Source organism: Etheostoma cragini, chromosome 11 (assembly GCF_013103735.1).
Source record: "Etheostoma cragini isolate CJK2018 chromosome 11, CSU_Ecrag_1.0, whole genome shotgun sequence".
NCBI classification, from domain to species: domain Eukaryota; kingdom Metazoa; phylum Chordata; class Actinopteri; order Perciformes; family Percidae; genus Etheostoma; species Etheostoma cragini.
Genome location: NC_048417.1, coordinates 724352 through 748866, shown reverse-complemented (window position 1 = coordinate 748866; position 24515 = coordinate 724352). Strand labels below are relative to the sequence as shown.

The 24515-nt window shown below is 48.3% G+C and overlaps 1 protein-coding gene across 1 annotated transcript in view; it reads right to left on the bottom strand.

Annotated features, from left to right (window-relative positions):
• The window catches only part of LOC117953076 (titin-like), a 225219-nt gene that overhangs the window by 38173 nt on the left and 162531 nt on the right, over positions 1-24515 (bottom strand). Inside the window, 12 exon segments of the mRNA XM_034885791.1 lie at positions 11-17104; positions 17227-17529; positions 18151-18738; positions 18862-19158; positions 19316-19513; positions 20042-20146; positions 20653-21240; positions 21423-21710; positions 22038-22328; positions 22607-22891; positions 23718-24023; positions 24209-24511. Of these exon segments, the coding sequence (XP_034741682.1) occupies positions 11-17104; positions 17227-17529; positions 18151-18738; positions 18862-19158; positions 19316-19513; positions 20042-20146; positions 20653-21240; positions 21423-21710; positions 22038-22328; positions 22607-22891; positions 23718-24023; positions 24209-24511 (20646 nt within the window).

Sequence of the window (24515 nt, the reverse complement as noted above, 5' to 3'; positions counted from 1 at the left end):
AATTCCATACCTGTGATCTTGGTTCCTACTGTGGTCTCAGCAGAAACCCCAACACCGTACTCATTCTCGCCCGTCACTCTGAAGTAGTAGACTTCTCCCTCCTGCACGTCTGTTACCTTGTATGTCATTCTGTGGCATGTGTCGGTCAACCTGGTCCAGCCTTTCTTGCTGGCCTCACGGATATCAATAAGGTAGTTCTTGACTGGTCCGCCGCCCTCATTGTCAGGAGTGTCCCAGGTTACAGTAGCAGAGGTCCTCGTCACGTCCTTGACCTCTATACGGGCAGGAGGTCCAGGGGAATCCAAAACTCGAACATTGAGTGTCGCGGAGGTTGTTCCAACTACGCTAGACAAGGTGATGGTGTATTTTCCGGAGTCGTCGCGAGTTGCTTTCTCCACGGTGATAGACGTGAAGGTGTCTGTGGTTTCAATGGCAGCACGAACTCTAAGGTCAACATCAGGCTTAGACCACGTAACACTGGGGATGGGTTTGCCTCTGAAGGGCACTGTCATGGTAAATGAGCTTCCATCCTTCACAATAAGAGTCTTCCTCATCTCATTGCTGATGTCAAAGACCGGCTCTTCTACTCTTTCTTTGGCGATTTGTTTGTCCGTCTCAGGACTGGGCTCACTGACTCCAATCTTGTTAATGGACTTGACAACAAACACGTATTCGGCACCAGCTGTCAATTTAACCACTGTAAACTCTGTGTTCTTGGTATTCTGGACTCCAACAATCCATTCATCATCTAAAGTATTCCTGTATTCCACTCTGTAACCGGTGACAGGTGCTCCGCCATCAAATAATGGCTTATTCCATGACAGGGTGACTGTGGTCTTTGTAGAGTCGATGAGCTTAGGCTTAGCAGGAGGTGAAGGCAGGAACTGTGGGTCTTCAGCCTTGGTGAGTGGGCAAGGGATGCTGGGAGCACTAAGGCCAGCAGCGTTCTCTGCAAAAACTCTGTATTCATACTCACTGCCTTCACGAAGGTGTGAAGCTTTGACTCTGAGATCGTAAACAGGTTTCTTGTTGACACGGCACCAGCGAAGGCCAGTCTTCTCTCGCTTTTCAATGACATAGCCAGAGATACTGCTGCCACCATCAGACGTTGGTCTTTCCCAACAGATGGTCATTGCCTCACCTGTAACTGAGGTGACCTGAACATTAGTGGGCGAGGCAGGCACAGTGAATGGATCCAAGGCCTTTACTGGCTCACTTTCCAGAGCCTCGCCCTCCCCATATTTGTTGACTCCCCTGACTCTGAAGATGTATTCATTTCCTTTGAGCAGTTTGGTTACTTTACAGGTGGTTGCCTTCATGTCACCATAGACAAGAGTCCAGGCGAGGCGACTGGTCTCACGTTTCTCCACAATGTAGTGCATGATTTCAGCACCACCGTTCTCTTGAGGGGGACCCCACGTTATGGTGCATTTCTCAGCTGTGAGGCCAGTTACTGTCATTGGTCCTGAGGAAGGTCCAGGTCGGTCAAGAACTTTACAGTTGACAGCCACAGATCTAGTTCCTGCCACATTGTGCAGGGTCAGGACATATTGGCCAGAGTCTCTCCTGATGGCATCTCTGACAATAAATGTGGTTGTAAAGTTGGTGGAGTGGATTTCATACCTGGCCTTCGCCTCAATCTCCTTTCCATCCTTTGACCATGAGACAACTGGGAGTGGACGGCCTGTGATTTCAGCATCAATTTGAATGACTTCTCCAGCCTTAACAACAACCAGCTGTCTGAACTTGTCTTCCATGATAATAGATGGAGGGTCTACATCATCCTTGACTGTGACAGGACCAGTGCTCTTTGATGGAGCACTCAATAGCTCTGCAGAATTCTTAGCAATGACATGGAAGTCATATTGAACATCTTCTGTGAGGCCTGTGACATCAAAGTAAGTGTCTTGCAGGTTGGTGAAGTTGCATTTCAGCCAGCGGCCATCAGGAAGTTCTTTACGCTCAACAATATAGCCAGTTATCTTTACTCCGCCATCATATTCTGGTTTATCCCAGTAAAGGGAAACTGAAGTCCTGGTAATGTTGGTGACTCTAAGGTTATGTGGAGATTCACATGGATCCCTGGCTGCCACAGGGTCACTGGCCTTAGTGCATGGACCAATTCCAGCAATATTCTCAGCATAGACTCTGAACTGATACATCAATCCTTCTTCAATGCCTGTCATCTTAAACTGGTTCTCAGCCAGCAGACCTCTGTTGACCTTGGTCCACAGGATGCTGCTTTGGTCTTTGCATTCAATGTGGTAACCAATTACAGGGCTGCCACCATCACTGGCAGGTCTGCCCCATACCACAAGCATGCCGTACTTGGTAGCATGGGAAACATGGACGTTGGTAGGTGGGCCAGGAGGCTCGAAGGGATACTGGGCAATAACAGGAGTAGAGTCAATGGCTGAACTCTTGCCATAACGGTTCTCAGCTGCAACACGGAACTGATACTCTGTTCCCTGATTGAGACGAGTGACCTTGATTGACGTCCTGGCTACTGTCGCTGAGACAATCTGCCATGAGGTTGTGGTAGTGTCTCTTTTCTCCACCACATAGTTATTAATTTGACATCCACCGGTATAGGTTGGAGGATCCCAGGACAGTGTGATGAAGTCAGCGCTCACCTCATCCATCCTAATGTTGCTGGGTGGGCCAGGTTTGTCAAGGATTACAACGTGGACTACAGCTGTCTTGGTGGCAAGCGAGTTTGTCAGAGTAATCTCATAATTTCCTTTATCCTCCTTGATTGCTTCCTTGATGAAAATCTTGGATGAGGTCTTGGAAGTAAGAACATTGACCCTGGTTGTCTGCTTTAGCGCCTGGCCGTCCTTCTTCCAGGATACTTCAGGCTGAGGTCTGCCTTTGATGGGAACATCAATCTTCAGGTCATCTCCGGCTTTTACACTGTATGTGTCATACAACAGGTTGATGGTGGGTTCCACTGTGATGTCTTTCACCACTACAGGGGTAGCCAGAGGCTTGGCATCACTCTTGCCCTTATCATTCACTGCAAACACCCTGAAGGAGTATTCTTCTCCACTTGTGAGTCCATCAATTGTAGCTTCCAGTGCTTTGACTTCACTGCAAACAGTCCATTTGTCATCTCCCTTGGGTTGCATCTCCACTATAAAGTTTGTTATCTTGCTGCCTCCATCATGATCCGGTTTCTCCCAGGAAAGAGTGACAGTGTGACGAGTCACATCAACCAGATGAACCTTTCCAGGAGGCAAAGGAGCCTCAGCCACTTTGACTTGATCCGTGGATGCCGGCAGACCTACTCCCAGCTCATTCACAGCCAACACACGGAAATAATACCGGCCTCCTTCCTGCAGGTCAGAGATAATGTACGAGTTCCTCACACAGTTTGTGCAAACACTGGTGAAAGCCATTCTCTTTTGCTCTCTCTGTTCCACAATATAGTGTGATATCTTAGCCCCGCCGTCTATTAGAGGAGGCTCCCAGGAGAGAGAGACAGAACTTCTCTTCACATCCTTAATTACAAGGTTGGTAGGAGTGCTGGGGGAATCCAGAACTCTAACATTGATGAAGGCTGATTTGGAGCCACTGAGGTTCTCAAGGGTCAGTACATATTTGCCAGTGTCAAATCTGTCGACGTTCTCAATCACCAGCATTGTGTAAGAGCTTGTGACTTCAATTTGGGCACGCTCATTCAAAGTGCCATCAGCCTTTGACCATCGGACCTCAGGCTCGGGCTTTCCTCTGATTGTCACAAACAGACGTAAGGTGGCAGAGGCACGGACATTGACCATCTTCCTCAGGTCAGCATCTAGTTCAATTTCAGGAGCCTCCAGCTTCTCCGCGGCAATCACAGAACCAGGTAAGTCCACATGCTCTCCTACTCCCTCACAGTTAATAGCAAAGATGCGGAAGTTGTACTCTGCATTCTCCTTTAGATGCTTTACTGTATATTGGGTGGCTTGAACACCACTTGAGGGTGTGCAAGTGATCCATTCATCATCCGTTGCCTCCTTCCTTTCAATAGCATATCCGCTGATCTGTGCGCCACCATCATAGATAGGCCTGGACCAGGACAGAGAGACTGTGGTGCTTGAATTGCCAGTGACTTTAGGGTTATTAGGAGGTCCTGGTGGGTAAATGGCATCACAGGCCTTGATGTATTCAGTTGGTGCACTAGGCTTTCCCACACCAGCAGCATTTTCAGCTGAGATCCTGAATTCATAAGAGTGGCCCTCTGTGAGGCCAGTGCATCTGAATCGCAGGTCATTTAGCCTCTTCTTGTTGCATTTAGTCCATCTGATGCCATCCTTATCACGTTTTTCAAGGACATACCCTTCAATATCAGCTCCTCCGTTATGCTCTGGTCTCTCCCATGTAAGCACTATGGAGTCCCTGGTGATAGCGCTTGTTTCTGGGGTAGAGGGTGCGCTGGGAGTAGTGAAGGGGTTACGAGCAATAACAGGATCAGATTCCAAAGGCTCACCAACGCCATATTTATTCACAGCAGTGACTCGGAAGATGTATTCATTGCCAGGTAGCAGTTTTGTGATTTTGTAGCTGATGGCCTGGATCTTGGGCTCAACAACGGTCCATGACAAACGACTGGTCTCTCTCTTCTCAATGATGTAGTGAGAGATGCTGGCTCCACCATCGTGTGAGGGATGGTTCCAGTGCAGATAACATTTTTCAGCTGTGACACCTTTAACTTCAAGTGGGCCATCCGGTGGACCAGGTCTATCCAGAACTTTAACATTAACTGGGATCATCTTGACTCCTCCTACATTGACAAGTTTGAGAACAAAGTGGCCACCATCCACTCTGATGCATTCCTTGACTGTCAGGATAGTACGTGTGAGTGTGGTCTTGACCTCCATTCTTGGTGTGGTTTTGTCAATCTCCTTTCCATCCTTTATCCAAGAGATTTCAGGCAGTGGCTTGCCAGTGAAGTCAGCATCAATGACAAATGTATCACCAGCACTAACAACAGTTAAATCTTTGAATTTAGAATCCATGGTGACCTCTGGAGCCTCAATTTCATCTTTAGCAGTAATTTCTCCTGTGCTCTGAGAAGGACGGCTGGAAATGCCTGCAGCGTTCCTGGCAACAACTCTGAACTCGTAAACACAGTCCTCAGTAAGGCCAGTGAGTGTGAACTGGGTATCAATGATGTTGGTGAAGGTGGCTTTCATCCAGCGGTTATCTGGGTGCTTCCTCCTTTCGATCAGATAGCCAGTAATTGCACTGCCTCCATCATACTGAGGCCTGGTCCACTGAAGTGTAACTTGATTTCTGGTAATTTGAATGGCTTCTGGAGTGCCTGGTGGGTCACAGGGGTCCCTGGCTACAGTGCTTTCAGAGACCTTGCTTGCTGGGCTAAGTCCAGCAATGTTCTCAGCATAAACTTTGAACTCATACTCAATACCTTCTTCCAGCTCTGTAGTCTTGAAACGTGTGTCTGGGATTAGAAGTTTGTTGAGTTGAGTCCACAGGAGGCTGTTCTTCTCCTTTCTCTCAAGGTGATAGCCTAGGACGGGGCTCCCACCATTGTTGGTTGGAGGTTTCCACTCAACAACCATATTATCCTTGGTTGCAGCAGAAATAAATGGTGTTTCTGGGGCAGCAGGCACAGTGAATGGATACTGAGCAATAGCAGTGGGAGAGACAATGGCAGAACTCTTTCCATATCTGTTCTCAGCAGACACTCTGAATTGATACTCAGTTCCAGTCTTCAAGTTGCTGACTTTGATGGTTGTCCTGGCAATAGTAGCAGACACAATCTGCCATGCTGTTGTGGTGGTGTCTCTCTTCTCCACAATATAGTTGTTGATCTGACAACCTCCGGTGTACTGTGGTGGCTCCCAGGAGAGAGTAACATGATTAGAGCTAACTTCCTCAATCTTCACAGGGCCTGTGGGTGGACCAGGCTTTTCAAGAATAATGACAGTAATCTCCTCTGTAGCTGTTCCAATACTGCTGGTGGCTGTTAGGGTGTATTTACCAGAGTCTTCCTTATTTGCATCCTTGATGCACAGCTTAGTAGATGATGCTGTGCTTAATACATTCAGTCTGGTTGTCTCCTTAAGAGCATGGCCATCTTTCTTCCATTCAACCGTGGGAACAGGACGTCCAATTACTGAAATCTCCATCTTCAGATCCTCACCTGCCTGTAAACTGTATGTGTTGAACGTCATCTTGAATCTGGGCTTAATTGTTAAATCTTTAGCAGTGACTGGTGCAGCCAGAGGCCTTGGGTCACTCTTGCCCTTCTCATTGAAAGCTGACACTCTAAACAGGTACTCATGGCCTGCACTTAGGCCTGTGACAGTGCCCTCACAAGTTTTGGTTGTAGCAGCTACCACCCATTCTTCTGAACCCACAGGCTGCATCTCAATGTAATAGCCCACTATTCTGCTGCCTCCATCATGGTCTGGCTTCTCCCAGGAGAAGGAAGCAGAGGTTTTGGTCACTTCAGTCAAAGTGACCTTACCCACTGACAGAGGAGGTTCAGAGGTCTTAACTGGGTCTTCGGTCTCAGCTCCTTGTCCCACGCCAAACTCATTCTCAGCCAAGACTCTGAAATAGTAGATGATTCCCTCAGTGAGGCCAGTGATACGGTAGCTTGTCTTTGTGCACTTGTTGTCCACGTTAGAGTAAACTATCCTGGTAGACTCACGCTTTTCAACAAGATAATTTTTGATCCTTGCACCACCATCAATGAGAGGAGGCTCCCATGTCAGAGTGACACTTTCCCTCTTAATGTCTTTTACGGTTAGATTCAGAGGCGCCCCTGGAGTGTCCAGAACTCTAACAGAGACAAAGGCTGATTTGCTGCCAGCGCTATTTTCCAAGTTGAGAATGTATTTTCCAGCATCATATTTGTCACAGATGTCAATGGAGAGCTGTGTGTAATCTTCACCAGTGTCGATCTGAACTTTACTGGGCAGTGGTCCATCCTCCTTGGCCCAGCTGATCTCAGGCGTAGGACGGCCCTTGAATGGAACGGAGATTCTCATAGAGCCTCCTGCACGGACAACTATTCCCTTTCTGAGCTCTGAATTCAGAATCACTTCTGGAGGTTCAATCTTATCGAGAGGTTTCACGACTCCCTCAACCTCGGTAGCCTCGCCAACACCCAGCTTATTGATGGCACATATGCGCACCTTGTATTCCTGGTGCTCTATCAACTTGGTGATGGTAAACTTGGTAGCATTAACTCCGGAGGGTGGGGTGCACATGCTCCACTCCTCTTCATCAGCCTTAGTAATTTCCACAGCGTATCCTTGAATCTCACAACCACCATCATAGATAGGCCGGTGCCAGGCCACACTGACGGTGTCTTTAGTAGTGTCGACCACATGGGCATTGGTGGGACAGCCCGGCTCAAAGGAGGGATCACAGGCTTTGAGGTACGGTGTAGGTGGGCTTGGCAGACCCACTCCAGCTGCATTCTCAGCAGATAGCCTGAATTCATATTCATGGTCCTCAGTCAGACCTGTTACTCTGAAACGCAAGTCTGTCACTCTACGTTTGTTGCACTTGGTCCACCTCACTCCAGCTCTGTCTCTCTTCTCAACAATGTAACCAACAATCTCACTGCCTCCATTGGATTCAGGGCGGTTCCAGCAGACAGTCATGGAGTCCCTGGTAATGTTAGTGATCTCAAGCTCCTGAGGTGAGCTAGGGGGAACATAAGGATTTCTCATGATAACTGGAGCTGATTCAAGAGGCTCGCCCACGCCATATTTGTTGACAGCCATGATTCTGAAGATGTACTCATTGCCCTTCAACAGCTTGGTAACCTTGAACATGGTAGCTCCACAGTCACTTGACACAACTGTCCATGCCAGGCGGCTGGTTTCTCTCTTCTGAATGACATAGTGAGAAATGCTAGCTCCTCCATCGTGCCTGGGGGGCAGCCATGACAGTGAGCACTTCTCTTCAGTGACATTGCTGACAGTAAGAGGTCCCTCTGAAGGGCCTGGTCTGTCCAGGACTTTCACACTGAATGGAACAGTCTTACTTCCAGCTACATTAGTCAGAACCAGTGTGTACTGTCCACCGTCCACTCTGATGGCATCCTTCACAAGGAGCAAAGCCTTGAAATCAGTGTTTTTCAGCTCAGCTCTTGCAGAGTTTTCAACTTCAACATTTCCCTTGAACCACTGAGCTGTGGGGATGGGCTTTCCTTCCACGCTGGCCTCCAGACTGAAAGTTTCTCCGGCATTGATAACAATGGTCTGGTTGTACATAGGATCTGTCTCACACTTAGGTGGTTCAATTTCATCCTTGGCTGTGATGGATCCTGTGCCTTCAGAGGGCTTGCTGACAGCACCAGCTCCATTTCTTGCAATTACTCTGAAATCATATTTACTGTCTTCCACTAGGCCTGTAACTGTGAATTCATGTTCAATAACATTTGCAAAGCTGGCTTTCATCCACTTTCCTTCAGGAAGGTCACGTTTCTCCACTACATATCCAGTAATTAAGCTTCCACCATCATACTCTGGAGGGGTCCACTTCAGCTTCACTGAATGCCTAGTTACAATTAAAGCCTCAGCACGGCCAGGGGGGTAACATGGGTCACGGGCTACATACCCCTCAGAAACTTTGCTGCATTTTCCAATGCCAACTATATTTTCAGCATAGACTCTGTACTCATATTCAATGCCTTCCTCAAGAGGAGTAGATTTGAACCTGCAGTCTTGGATGAGCATTTTGTTGATCTTGGTCCAGAGGATACTGTTCTTCTCCTTTCTCTCCAGATGGTAGCCCAAGATGGCACTGCCTCCATCAGATGGGGGCTTGTGCCACTCTACCACCATATAGTCTTTAGAGTACAGAGACACAAATGGTGTTCCTGGTGGGCCAGGCTCCTGGAACGGATACTGTGCCACAACAGGCTCTGAATCAATTGCATAACTCTTTCCATATCTGTTCTCAGCATAGATTCTGAACTGGTATTCACTGCCTGTCTTCAGATTGGCCACCTTTAGCGTTGTTCTGGCCACAGTGGCAGATACGACCACCCAGTTGGTTGTGGTTGTGTCTCTCTTCTCAACCACATAGTTGGAGATTGGGCAGCCACCTGTATATGTAGGAGGCTCCCAGTTAAGAGTCATACTCTCAGCACTGACATCCTCAAATTTAACAGGGCCTGTTGGTGGGCCTGGTTTGTCCAGGGTAATAACCTCAATAGTTGCATCTTTGGAACCCAGGGTATTGGCAATATTGATGCTGTACATGCCTCCATCATCTTTGGTAGCATCCTTTATGGTGAGAGTGGTAAGACGTGGTGAATCTGTGACATTGACTCTGGTTGTCTGCTTCAGGGCGGCTCCGTCCTTGGTCCAAGTGATGGTTGGCTTTGGATGACCAGCAATTGGGACCTCTATCTTTAGGTCATATCCTACCTGGACATGGTATGTGCTCACTTTGGGTCTAACAGCAGGCTCAATCACAAGGTCCTTAGTTACAACAGTGTGAGCCAATTGTCTGGGGTCACTTTTACCCTTGTCATTTACAGCAACAACTCTGAACTGGTACTCGTCTCCCTTGAGTAGGTTTGTCACTACAGTCTCCAGTGCCTTCCCACTGGCACACAGAGACCAAGCTTCACTGTCCTTAGGTGCAAGTTCGACTTCATAGTAACTAATCCTACTGCCGCCGTCATGCTCAGGCTTCTCCCAGGTGAGAGTTACAGTGCTAGAAGTGACGTCAACAACACTAACTTTGCCAGGTGGCTGAGGCTTCTCAGATATCTTTATTGGTTCTAAGGTTTTGGCTTGGAGACCCACGCCATATTCATTCTCAGCCAGGACTCTGAAGAAGAAGATTCCACCCTCTGGGAGAGGCTCAACTTTCCATGACATCTTGTTGCAGGTAGTAATGGGAGAATAAACCTTTCTAGTGCTCTCACGCTTCTCAACGATGTAATGCTTTATCTTTGAGCCGCCATCAAGAAGTGGAGGCTCCCATGTGAGAGTGACAGAGTTTTTGGTAATCTCCTTCACAATGAAGTTAGCTGGTGGACTAGGTGAGTCCAGGACTCTGACACTTATGAAGACAGACTTTACTCCGCTGGCATTTTCTGCAGTCAGGGTGTACTTTCCTGTGTCAAATCTGTCAACATTTTCAATGACAAGTGAAGCATAGGTGCCTGTATTATCAATCTGGGCAGTCTCCTTAATCTCACCCTCAGCCTTGCCCCATTTCACCTCAGGAGCTGGACGACCTCTCACAGGAACAAACAGCCTGAGAGTGCTTGCTGCTCTAATGTTGATCATCTTTCTCATATCCGCATCAAGGTCAAGATCTGGAGCCTCAAGTTTCTCCTCCAGAAGAATCTTCCCTGTGATATCAGCATGCTCACCAACACCAACTTTGTTGATGGCAAACACTCTAAATTGGTATTCGTGCTTCTCCAGAAGCTTTGTCACTGTAAACTTAGTGTCTGTGATTCCAGTTGGGGGAGTACATATAAACCACTCATCAGATGCTACATCACAGGCCTCAACAATGTAAGCCTGAATCTCACAGCCACCATCATAGATGGGTTTGCCCCATGTCAGGGAAACAGTGGACCTAGATGTGTCCACCACTTTGGGGTTGTTTGGGGGGCCTGCTTTGAAGATAGGATCCAATGCTTTGTAGTACACTGTTGGTGCACTAGGTTTGCCAACACCAGCAGCATTTTCAGCAGAGACTCTGAATTCATAGCTGTGGTTTTCTAGGAGCCCAGTCACTCTGAAACGCAGCTCACTCACTGTGCGCTTGTTGCACCTAGTCCATCTCACACCATCTTTGTCACGTTTTTCAACAATGTATCCCTGGATGGGACTCCCACCATCATTAGTTGGTCTCTCCCAGGTCACGACCATGGACTCTTTGGTGATTGTGGAGATTTCCACCTCAGTTGGAGCGTCCGCAGTGACAAATTGATTTCTGGCAATCATTGGCTCGGATTCTAGAGGCTCACCAACTCCATATTTGTTGACTGGAATCACTCTGAAGATATACTCATTGCCAGGAAGTAGTTTTGTGATCTTCAGGCTCAGGGTCTGAACCTTTTGTTCAACTACAGTCCAAACCAGTCGGCTGGTTTCCCTCCGCTCAACAATGTAATGGGACACATCGCTACCTCCATCTTGCAAGGGAGATTTCCAGGCAATGCAGCATTTCTCACTGGTGATCCCATAGATAGAGATAGGACCATCGGGTGGACCTGGTCTGTCCAGGACCTTGACATTAATGTTGACAGATTTCTCTCCTCCAACATTCTTTACCAGCAAAGTGTACTGACCTCCATCAACACGGATAGCTTCTTTAACAACTACACAAGCTGTAAAGTCTGTGTTCTTAAGCTCCAGACGAGCTGCTTCAGAAATTTCTTTGCCTTCCTTTATCCAGTGTATTGTGGGCACAGGCTTACCAGAGACAGTAGCCTCGAGCTTGAACGTCTCTCCAGCATTTACCACCACAGCCTGGGAGTACTTAGCTTCTAGGTCAATCTTAGGTGGATCCACCTCATCCTTGGCAGTGATGGCTCCAGTAGAATCAGAAGGCTGGCTGAAGACACCGGCTGCATTCCTGGCAATAACACGAAACTCATAAATTTGATCTTCAGTAAGTCCTGTGACAACAAATACGGTCTCAATGACGTTGGCAAAACTGGCCTTCATCCAGCGGCCAGCTCCCTCTTTCTTCTCAACCACATAGCCTGTGATCTTAATGCCGGCATCATACTCTGGTTTGGTCCATCTGAGTGTCACTTGGTTTCTTGTCACTATAACAGCCTCTGGTTTTCCTGGTCTGTCACAAGGATCTCTGGCCACTTGCATTTCAGTCAGTTTGCTGGCTTTGCTCAGGCCAACAATGTTCTCAGCATAAACTCTGAACTCATACTCAATACCCTCCTCAAGGCCAACAACCTTAAATCTGGTCTCTGGGATTATTTGTTTGTTCTGTTTCACCCACAGTATACTGTTTCTCTCTTTTAGCTCCAAGTGGTAGCCCATAATTTTGCTTCCACCGTCACTGCTGGGTTTCTCCCAAACAACCACCATGCTCTCCTTGGTGGCTGACTGGACTACAACAGAACGTGGTGGGTGGGGAACCTCAAATGGATACTGAGCAACAATGGTTTCAGAGAGCAGGACTGAAGATTTGCCATATCTATTCTCTGCAGCAATCCTGAACTGATACTCAGTTCCAGTCCTCAGACGGGCTGCCTTGATAGTGGTTCTGGCCACGGTAGCTGACACAATCTGCCAGTTAGTGGTAGATGTGTCTCTCTTCTCAACAATGTAATTGTTAATGGTGCAACCACCGTCATACTCTGGTGGATTCCAGGACAGGACCACGCTGTCAGCAGTAACCTCATCCATCTTTATTGGTCCAGTTGGAGGACCGGGCTTATCTAGAACAACAACGCTGATGTCTGTAGATGCCTCTCCAACTGCGTTGATCAGTTTGATAGTGTATGTGCCCACATCATCTCTGCAAGCATCCTTAATAACCAGGAGAAGGTTTTTGTCTGTGGCATCAGCATTAACTCTTGTTGTCTCCTTGAGAGCAATGCCATCTTTGAGCCAAGTTGCTGTAGCTTTGGGACAGGCGGAATATGGTACATCTATCTTCAGATCATCACCTGCTAGCACACTGTATGTACTAAAAAGCAGTTTAAAGGTTGGGGAGATGACTAGGTCTTTAGCTACAACAGGAACACTAAGAAGACGTGGGTCACTAACTCCCTTTTCATTGGTGGCTGAGATACGGAAAATGTACTCCTCTCCCTGTGTAAGGCCTGTTACAACAGCCTCATTGGTCTTTACAACCATGACCTGGATCCACTTATCACTGCCTTTACCCTGCATCTCCACATTATAGCCTGTAATTCGGCTCCCACCATCATGGTCAGGCTTTTCCCAAGTTAGTGTGACACTGGAGCTGGTAACTTCATGAAGGGTCACTTTGCCTGGTGGTAGAGGCTTCTCTGACACTTTAATTGGTTCAACAGTCTCTACTGGGAGGCCAATGCCATATTCATTTTCAGCCAGGATTCTAAATGAGTACATTTTTCCTTCCTCCAGGTCTCCAATTTTCCAACTAGACTTATGGCAGCTGGCACAGACAGTTGTGTAGGCCTTTCTGTGTGACTCACGCTTCTCCACAATGTAGTTGCGGACTCTGGAGCCACCATCAATGAGAGGTGCGTCCCAAACGAGTGAAACTGAATCTCTAGTGACCTCCTTGATAATCAGATTCTGAGGTGCCCCAGGACTATCTAGCACCCTGACATTAACATAGGCTGTTTTGCTTCCTGAGGCATTCTCTACAGTCACTATGTATTTACCTGCATCAAACCTGTCAACATTGTCTACCTGAAGAGTGGTGAATGATGGGGTGATTTCAATGAGAGCTCGGTCTAGGGATTCTCCATGTTCTCTTGACCATTTAACTTCAGGTACAGGTCTGCCCTTAATAGGAACAAAGAGTCTGAGTGTGCTACAGGCTCTGAGAATGACTACTTTACGCAGCTCTGCTCCAAGTTCAATTTCTGGAGGAAGTAATCTGTCTTCAGCCTTGGGGGTTCCAGGAACAGCAGCGGGCTCTCCCACTCCCTCACAATTAGTGGCACAGATGTTGATTTTGTAATCTTGGTTTTCCTTCAAGTTGGTAATAGTGAAGGAAGTGGCTGTCCATCCCTTCTTGGGAGTGTGTATTGTCCACTCATCCTCCTCAGGCAGGCAGGTCTCTACAATGTAACCAGTGATCTCAGAACCACCATCGTAGACAGGCTTGTTCCAGGCAAGGGTGATGGAAGACTTGGTTGTGTCCAGCACTCTGGGGTTCCCTGGAGGTCCAGGCTGGAAGATGGTGTCTACGGCTTTGTAGAATGGACTGGAAGGACTAGGCTGACTTAGACCAGCATTATTTTCAGCGAAAACTCTGAATTCATACTCATGATCTGGTGTGAGGCCAGAGGCCTTGAAACGAAGGTCAGTTACAGTCCTCTTGTTACATTTTACCCAGCGCAGACCAGTCTTATCCCTTCTCTCAATTATGTATGTGTTTATTCTGCTGCCTCCATCATGTTCAGGGCGCTCCCAGCAGACGACCATGGAGTCCTTGGTAATGCTGGTGACTTCAGGCTGTGTTGGTGGGTCACTGGCGACATAGGGGTTGGCACAGATGACCGCTTCAGACTCCAGGGGCTCACCCACGCCATACTTGTTTACAGCCATTACTCTAAAGATGTATTCATTGCCCTTTAGAAGCTTGGTAACCTTGAGCCTGTTTGCTTGAAGATCTGTAGCCACATTTGTCCATGCCAACCGACTGGTCTCTCGCCTCTGAATGATAAAGTACTCAATCTTGGCACCACCATCATGTGTTGGGTGCTGCCAGTTAAGAACACATTTCTCAGCAGTGACGTCAGTAACAGTGAGGGAGTCTGGTGGTCCAGGTCTGTCGAGCACCTTGACATTATAGGTAAACTTGGCAAATCCACCAGGATTGCTGGCGGTCAGAATGAAAACACCTCCGTCCCTCCTCAGGGAATCTTTGTTAATTAAAGTTGTGTGGAAATCAGTTGTCTTTATCTCTATCTTGGCTGTATCAACAAGCTCCTTTCCTTCCTTGGTCCATACCAAAGACGGTAGAGGCCTGCCAGTCACACTGGCCTCCAGCTTGAACACGTCTCCTGCCATGACAACAACATTGCTGCTATAGGATGCATCAACATCAAGCTTGGGCTCTTCAATGTCATCTCTGCATGTGATTGCCTCTGATGTTGGGGATGGAGCACTAACAGCACCGGCTGAGTTTCTAGCCAACACTCGGAATTCATAAGTTGCGTCTTCGATCAGACCACTGACTGTGTAGATGGTTTCTAGGATGTTGTTGAAGTTGGCTTTGAGCCAGCGTCCATTGGGCATCTCTCTCCTCTCTACTGTGTAGCCAGTGATGGAAAATCCGCCATCTCCCTCTGGTTTGGTCCATGACACTGTCACCTCATGTCTGGTGACATTCAGTGCCACAGGCCTACCTGGTGGGTCGACAGGGTCCAAAGCATACATAGTATCAGAGGGTTTGCTGGGTTTGCTGAGACCAGCCATGTTTTCAGCAATAACACGGTGCTCATATGCAATTCCATCAACAAGGCCTGTTGATTTGAAGATATTTCCGACAACAAGAGCCTTGCTGACCCTCTGCCACAGAATGCTGTTTTTCTCTTTTCTGTCCACATGATAGCCAAGGATGGCACTGCCTCCGTCAGAGGAAGGCTCGTTCCAGCTCAGAGTCATTGCATCCTTGTTGAAAGATGTGACCACAGGAATGCCTGGCTGGCCTGGCACATCAAATGGATAGGCAGCCAACACTGGTTCAGAGATAATGCATGGTCCGATGCCATATCTGTTCTGGGCCTTTACACGGAATTGATATTGGGTTCCAGTGTTGAGTCGGGCGGCCTTGAATGTGGTGCGGATCACTGTAGCTGCCAACTCCATCCAGGAAGTACCAGTAGTCTCCCGCATCTCAACAATATAGTTGTTGATAGGTACACCTCCATCACTCTCTGGTGCTTCCCAGGACATTAGAACATAATCACATGAGACCTCTTCCAGCTTGATGGGACCAGTGGGAGGACCTGGAATGTCGTGGACCAGGACCGTGATTGTCTCAGTCACTGTACCCAGCATGTTCTTACCAGTCATTGAATACTGGCCTTCATCAGTCCTCTTGATCTCACCAATGTTGAGGATAGTAGATGTTGGTGTGGTTTCAATGTTGATTCGTTGTGTCTCCTTGATCCTTATGTCTCCCTTCTTCCAGGAAACGTCAGGTCTAGGTTTGCCGAGCACTGGAATCTCCACCTTGACACGGTCCCCTGCCTTGGCAATGACCGTATTCTGGTACACTCCACGCAGGTCAAAGGAAGGAGCGGAAGTATGCTCTTTGATAATAGCTGGCCTGCTCTCACGAGGGTCGCTCCTGCCTGATGCATTGACAGCCATTATGCGGAAGGTATATTCTGCACCTTCAATCAAATCGGTGACAGTGTAGTCCAGAGCCTTGATGGTGCCCATATGGACCCACTGCTCAGTGTCCTTCTTCTGGGCCTCAATGACATATCCGGTGATCAAACTGCCACCATCATGCAGAGGCTTAGCCCATGCCAGGCTGGCACTATCAGCTGTAACATCTGTAACATACAAGTTCTCTGGCGCAATGGGGGCCTGAGACACCCTGATTGGCTCAGGAGACTCAGCAGGCTCACCTACACCCAGGTCATTCTCAGCAGAGATACGGAAGTAGTAGTAGGCTCCCTCTTCAAGGTCTGTAAACTTGTAGGAACACTTCTGCCATGTAGTGGAAAGCACTGTGTAGGCCTTCTTGGTGGCCTCCCTCTTTTCAATTACATATCTGTGAATCTTTGAACCGCCATCGATTATGGGGATTTCCCACTGGAGGGTGATGCTGTTCTTAGTGATCTCCCTAGGCTGGACATTTACTGGTGGTCCTGGTGTGTCCAAAACCCTGACATTAACAAATCCGGTCTTTTTTCCAGCAACATTCTCAAGACACAGGTTGTACTTTCCGGCATCATATCTGGTGCAGTCAGGAATAACTAGTAGAGTGTAGGACTCTGTGGTGTCAATGTGTGCACGTGTTTTCAAGTTGATATCATCTTTGGTCCAGGTTACATCTGGAACAGGACGTCCCCTAATTGGCACAAACAAACGGATTGAAGCACGGCACCTGACCACCAGGGTTCTCCTGAGTTCAGCATCCAGCTCAAAGTCTGGTAGCGTCTCCTGGTCCACCAGTTCAGTCACTTTCTCAACCTCTGCAGGCTCGCCGACTCCCTCAGAATTAACAGCGCTGACTCTGAAGTGGTATTTGCCCCCTTTTTGAAGTTTACCAATAACGTATTCAGTAGCTTTCAATGGATACTGTGTCTCCACCTCCCAGTCATCAAGCCCTTCCTTTTTGTACTCAACAATATATCCATCTACTTCCAGACCACCATCATAGTGGGGTCGGCCCCAGACCATAGAAGCTGTGGTTTTTGTGGTTTCTGTAATTTTGACGTTAGATGGAGGACCAGGTGGATCTAATAAACAAGAAAAACAGGGGGTCAAAAATGAATGCTTGATGTGTATTTTCTGAATTCTCCATTTGCAACTTTAGTGTTTATAAATCTAATTTATAATTTAATAATACGTTTTTACTTACAGACAATGTCCTTGGTGATCACAGGTTGAGATGGCTCACTTGGCGTCCCAAATCCAGCCTTGTTCTCAGCAGTGACTCTAAACTCATACTCTGTTCCCTCATTTAGGCCCTGCACCTTAAAGCGCAGGTCAGGGACTGTCCTCTTGCAGGCTCTCACCCATCTCATTCCTCTCCTTTCTTTCCTCTCTACACAGTATCCTCTAATGTCACTTCCTCCGTCCTGTACTGGTCTCTTCCATGAAATGGTGACAGCGTTTCTGCTGATGTTGTCAACCTCTGGGGTTGAGGGGGGACCTGGTGGGCCTGGGGAAACAAAGTATGCAGGAACATTTTGGTCAGATTTGCCTTGAATTATTAAATCCTCCTTAACAGTAGAAACACCAGGCATTTTAGGAGAACTATAACCGCCAAGTAACCTTTTTTTTCTGCTGATGGGCCAATAACACATCAGCCCTCTCCATCTCTATACCAACAAGGACACACTCTCAGAGCCAGATAAATCATCAAACAGCTTTAATGCACACACAACGGGTGTACCCTTAGCAGTGTGAAATATAATGTGCTGTTTTAGAAGAAATATTTTCACCGCGCTGTGTGGCCACTGTGTAATTACTTCAGTTTGGCTGCAGAGGGTACCAACTTTGACCGGCGCTGCTCCTGGCGGCTGAACAGGGGTGATTTTTGTGAAAACCCCAATGTTTCCCAATGTTATTCTATCATTCTGCCACTATAGGAATGTGCAGAATAGGTATTCAAAAAAAGTCAGGGTCGGAGGGAAACATACCAATAACCAGGATGGATGTGGGCTATGGCGCTTATAGTGTGATTATCTGGAAATTTCCTTTTACTTGTATTTTTTTAATACAATACAATTGTTTTTTATAATCGTACAATTACAGTCATATATAGAAAATGTAAACTTACGGTAACTGTCAACCATTTTTACTGGACCGGACTGGCTGGAGTCTCCGGTGCCACACTGGTTCACAGCGCACACTCTGAAGATGTACTCGTTGCCCTTGATCAGTTTGGCGGCGACATGTCTGCAGTCCATGACGTCTTCCGCCAGCTTGGTCCACTGCAGGCGGCTGGTCTCTCTCTTCTCAACAATGTAGGACTTGATGGAGAAGCCTCCGTCCTCCTCTGGTGGAAGCCAGGTCAGAGTACACTTCTCCGCTGTAATGACGCTGGCTTCGATGGGGCCCGGAGGTCCCGGCACATCAAGGACCTTCACCTTTACACGCTCTTCTTTAATGCCGAAGGGGTTGCTGGCGGTGATGACGTAGTCTCCTGTGTTCTTCCGGCTTGCGTACTTGATAGCCAGAGTGGAGGAGATGGGGGTGCTGGTGATGGTGACGGTGTCAGAGCTCTTTAACTCTCGGCCTCCCTTGGACCAGATGGCAGTGGGTGGAGGTTTGCCAACAATCTTGGAGGCTGAGATCACAATGGTGTCACCGGCCTTGACCGATACACCGTCCTTCATGTCTGGGTGAATAGTGATGGTCGGGGGCTCTGCACAGAAGAGAGTTCCCTTATTATTGTCTATAGACGTTTAAATTCAGGCAAATTATGAAAACATGCAAGCACCACGTTATTCTGTGCGGGACTGACTAATGAGTTCCCTACTGAGCTTACCGTACTCATCCTTGCAGGTCAGCAGATCAGTCTGCTCTGAAGGAACGCTGATGGCCCCGGCAGAGTTCTTGGCCCTGATCTTGAACTGGTACTGAGATCCCTCCGTCAGGTCCGTGACGGTGAAGGCACAGCCCTGGATGTTGACGTGGTTGGCCTTCATCCACGCCTTGCCGTCAACCTCCAGCTTCTCCACCATGTAGCCAGTCAGCTTGTGGCCCCCGTCATATTTTGGAGGGGTCCAGATCAGAGTGACCGAGGTCCTGGTGACGTTGATCACCTCAGGCTTACCGGGGGGATCTAACAGGACACAAAGCAAATAACATGAGACATGCTTTCAAAAAAAGCATTTTCCAGTTTAAGTATTATAGATAGATAGATAGATAGATAGATAGATAGATAGATAGACACAAACTAAAAGGTTTTTTTCAGGGTTAAAAGTGGAGACTTAACCCACCAATCGGATCCAGGGCAACCATCGCCTCGGTGACCTTGCTGGGCCGTCCCAGGCCGGCTGCGTTCATGGCCATCACCCTGAACTCGTACTCCAGTCCCTCGATCAGGCCGGTGACCCGGCACTCCTTCACTCTCAGAGGAGTCTTACTGGCCCGCTTCCACATCAGACTGTTGGTCTCCTTAAACTCCACGTGGTACCCTGCGGACAACACAACATCGGTCACGGTGACGCTTGGACCATAAATCCTTACTTAGAAAAGATCCACACAGCAACAAAATACACGACAGGAAGAGGGAACGCAAATTAACAGAAGACACCAAAAACACACGAGCAACACAACGTAACAATCAGAGACAAGAGACAGAGACAAAACAGGGACTAAATACACCAGGTAACGAGGACTAAGGAGAGACAGAGACAGAACAGAGACTGAATGCACCAGGTAACAAGGACTAACAAGAGACAGAGACAGAGACAGAGACAGAACAGGGACTAAATGCACCAGGTAACGAGGACTAGCGAGAGACAAAGACACATCCGGGCAGGGCAGCACTATCAGAAAAGGCGGGAAACAAACAGAGACAAGAAGACCATGGAGGTAACCAAACAGTGGATTTCAAACAGGAAGTTCACAAACAGAAAACATGAAACCAACTAAAACAAAGAGTCTTGAGACGAGGACAAAACCATGATGAAGACAAGCTGATGTCCATCTCACTCTGTTACCAGTGATTGCGGAGCCCCCCGTGTCCTTCGGATCTGCCCACGTCAACACGGCCGACTCGTGGCGCATGCTCACAATTTGTGGAGGAGCGGGCGCCTCGGGAACATCTGGAGGAAGCAGAGAAGAAGAGACAGGTCAGGAGAGGAGTTCATCTGGACATATTCTATATTATAATACTGCAATTGTTCTTTAAAAAGGAGAGAGGGAAAAAGATGAATAACAAATTCTTAAAGAAGGCAGGCGAACCCAGAGCCAGACTAGCTCAGCGGCGTCTATTTCCCGTAGTGTCCCGCTGTCTTCCCTACCTACATCCACCCCCCCTCTAACTGCCTGTCTATGAGCATAGAGGGGAGGGGCTGCCCCTGATGAGATACAATGCTGGAAAATACTGGCGATACTGTCCTTTCTATAGAAAGTTGCTAAGGAGGTCTAAAAAGTTACTAAGAGGGTCTGAAAAATCGCTAAGGGGGTCTTAAAAGTCACTACGTTGCTATGGGGTCTGAAAAGTCGCTGAATCTAGCGACAAAAGTTGCTAAGTCAGCAACTCTGATAATCGCTAGTTGCAGCCCTAAATCAACCATTTATTTAGCGTTAGGTAGTTAGCGGTACTCACTGAACGGGTGCTGGGCGATGACGGGGTCCGACCTCAGGTACTCCCCAATGCCGTATTTGTTTTCAGCGAACACCCTGAAGATGTACTCAATTCCATCGTGCAGCCGGATCACCCTCATGCTGGTCTTCTGGATGGCGGACGCAACCGTGGCCCACTTGCTGTCCGTTGTCCTCCTCTTTTCCACGATGTAGTTTGACACCTCAGCGCCGCCGTTGTCTTTGGGCGGCCCCCACTCCAGCGTGATGCCATCGGCGGTGATCTCGTCGAACTTGATGGGCCCTGTGCAGACGCCTGGCTTGCCCACCACCACCAGCTTGAACTTGCAGTCCTTGGCACCGCCGTTGTTCCTCACGTTGATGGTGTAGGTGGTGGCGTCCGTCCTCTGGCAGTCCCGGATCAGGAGGGTGGTGACGCCATGGGACGCCTCCACGCACATCCGGCCCGTGTCGCCGATCCCTGTGTCGCCCTTCTTCCAGGTGGCGGTTGGCAGGGGCACGCCCGTGATGGGGATGTTGATGCGCGTGGTGCTGCCCTCCTTCACCGTGCAGCAGCCGTCATGCAGGGCGCTCAGGTTGCAATCCGGCGCCACTAAAACCAAAAGGAAATCAATACCCAACACAGTCTGGAAACAGTCATTTCATTTTCTCTCAAAATATACAAAAGAACAGGGGGTTGGGGTCATAATCCCCCCCCCATCCTTCCTGTAAATCATGCACGTGGGTGTGTCCCTAAAGCCATCATCTGGCATGCTTTGGGAGCAGATTTCTTACCGAACTGGTTCTTGGCAATGACGGCGAGCTCGGTGGGGGGCCCCTCTCCGGACTGGTTGAGAGCCTTGACCCTGAACCCGTACTCCGTGCCCTCTGTCAGCTCGTCCAGGGTGTGCGTGTTGTTCTTCCCCTTCATGATCTGCTTCCATTTGCCCTCGCCTTCGCTCTGCTCCAGGATGTAGGCGCTGATGTAGCTCCCGCCGTCGCTCAGGGGCTTCTTCCAGCCCAGGACGATGGAGTCCTTGGTGGTCTTCAGGGCTTTAAAGTCCGTTACGGGCCCCGGTTGCTCTGGAGAAAGGGGGGCAGATGAGTTTAGACCTAGCATTTGTTCAATGTAGTGATGTATATTCAGCTGTTATGCGTCACATATGTTATTATTATTATTGTCATTCAGTGAAAATGAATGGAGACCCCTTAAAATGTCTCAAATCAATCTGATATCCCAGTCAGACCCTAAAACAGCGTCATGTGACGTCATCACCAGGTTCTTATTGTCTGTTATGCCGTCGGATGGAAACACACTTTCACCAGATTTATTCTCCAGAGTTATTTTACCAAACTTCAGATAATTCGACTGACACGTGGATGGAAACTTAGCTAGAGACGTGCAGCTACCTGAGGCTCGGACGCTGCCGGCCGTCTCACAGCCCTCTCCGATGCCGTAGGCGTTCTCAGCCAGCACTCGGAAGCAGTAGGCCTGCCCCGCCTCCAGGTTGGGGATCCGGTACGAGATCTTGTGACAGTTGGCCTCCACGCAGGTCCAGGCCTTCCTCTCGGCCAGGCGCTTCTCCACGATGTAGCTCTTGACGGGGCTGCCGCCGTCAATCTGCGGAGAGTCCCAGGTGATGGTGGCGTGGCTCAGGGAAGTCTCCTTCACAGTCAGGTTCAGGGGCGGCCCGGGGGAATCTGGGGGGGGGGGAGAGTCAATGTTTCTGGCTCAGAACTTTTGGAAAATGAAGCACAGATGTGGTGAAAAGAAATTCAACTAAATCCGTTTCTAGGCGATCTCTACAGCAAAGGCTTCAACAACTGTGTTTCTGTGTTGCAGATTCATCGCGTAGACTGTGAAAGAAGATGACACACTTGTTTTTGACTTGAGGTTGTGGACCTAACAGAGGACGGACTTGTTTTGGACTTGAGGTTGTGGACCTAACAGAGGACGGACTTGGTGTACGTGGTCTTACCGAGCACTTTGACCACGATGGTGTAGGTCTTGGAGCCGCTGCTGTTCTCCAGCAGCAGGGCGTATTTGCCGGCGTCGTATCTGTTGATGTCCTCGATCATCAGCAGGGTGTCCCAGTCCGACGTCTTGATCAGCACCTGCCTGTCCTTCAGGTTGGCGTCCACCTTGGACCACGTCACCTTCGGCGCCGGGCGTCCCCTCAGGGGGACGTAGAGCCTCATGGTGACGCCAGCTCGGAGAACCAAAACCTTTCTGAGGTCGGCGTCCAGCTCGGCTTCAGGAGCAACTGCAGGGCAGACACAAGATAAATTACTCAATTAATTAATTATTATCAAAAACCCAAACGGATTCTGAATGTTTTTCTTTGTAGTTATCAGCCGCGAAGCTTAATTACATATCACATGTGCCATTATTATTACATCATTGCATAATGTTTCGTTTTCATTTGGGTAATTTTACTAATTCATGTGTAATTTATTGTATAGTATGCATTTGTTTCTCTGTACACTTATCTATCAGGGGGCTTGGGGTCAAATTTACACATTGTCCTATATCAGTGTTCTCTTATAATTCCCCAAAATAACATGATTGATTCCACCCAACGCTCTTTGCCAAGTACACATCTCTACTTTCATTAATTTTGGGGCGTCTTATTCAATTTTATAGCATTGTAAAACAAATTGAAGTAGTAGTATACTATGTATGTAGTAGTAGTAGTATTATATGTAGTATTATTATTATATGTAGTAGTATTATCATATGCATGTATATATAAAGTAGTATTGGTATTAAATATAAATAGTATTGAGTAAAAGTTGACATATTCCAGTCTGTGTTTATCCATCAACATCCATTCCTTTAATTTTAGACTAAATAATTCCTAATTTCTGCTTTTCTAACTCAAACATTAGGTATTATTTCCTGTAAATGAGGTTTATTGACCATAAATTCCCCAAATAACTGTGAAACTAAAGTTGACATTTTCAGCGGTTATTTCGACGACCCATTTTTTTGATTAAAAACACTGAAAACAAGTCAAACTTGAATCAGGGACAACATGAGGGTTAATGCATAAAGGTTGTTTTTCAAAATAAAAGTCCAACAGGACGCACTCAGGATGTCTTTGGGCATGTGGTTCCCAGGGACCTCGCTGGGCTCGCTAAAGCCGATCTTGTTGACAGCGAGGACGCGGAACTGGTACTCCACGTCGTCCATCAGGCCCGTCACCAGGAACCGGGTGGCCTGCAGCTTCTTGGGGATGTTGCACTTGGTCCAGTGCTCGGCGTCCGCCCGCTTACACTCCACCAGGTAGCCGAAGATCTCGCAGCCGCCGTCGTACGCCGGTTTGGTCCAGCTGAGGCTGACGGAGGTCCGGGTGGAGTCCACCACCTTGGGGAAGGCAGGAGGGCCGGGGGGATCTGGACAAGTGAAGGGACACATTATTATTTTCATCAGCACCCATCAGCACCCATCAGCATCACGCATATCATCAGCACCCGAGAAAATCCATGACACATTAAGTAAATAATGAAAAATAATCCCATTACCAGATTATCTGAATAAAGGATAATCCCATTACCAGATTATCTGTCGGGAGACTTACAGACGGGGTCGACGGCCAGCCCGGCCAGGGACGCGTCGCTGGGCTTCCCCAGGCCGGCCTTGTTCATGGCGATGACCCGGAACTCGTACTCGGAGCCCTCGGTGAGCTGGACGGCCTTGATGGTGCGGTCGATGACGGGTCGGCGGTTGACCTTGGCCCAGGCCAGCTCCGTGGCCTCGCGTTTCTCCACCATGTAGCCCAGGATGGTGGCCTTGCCGTCGTTGGCTGGCGCCTTCCAGCTCACCGTCATGGAGTCCTTGGTGATGTTGGTGATGACGGGCGGCTCGCACGGACCGGGGACGTCTGG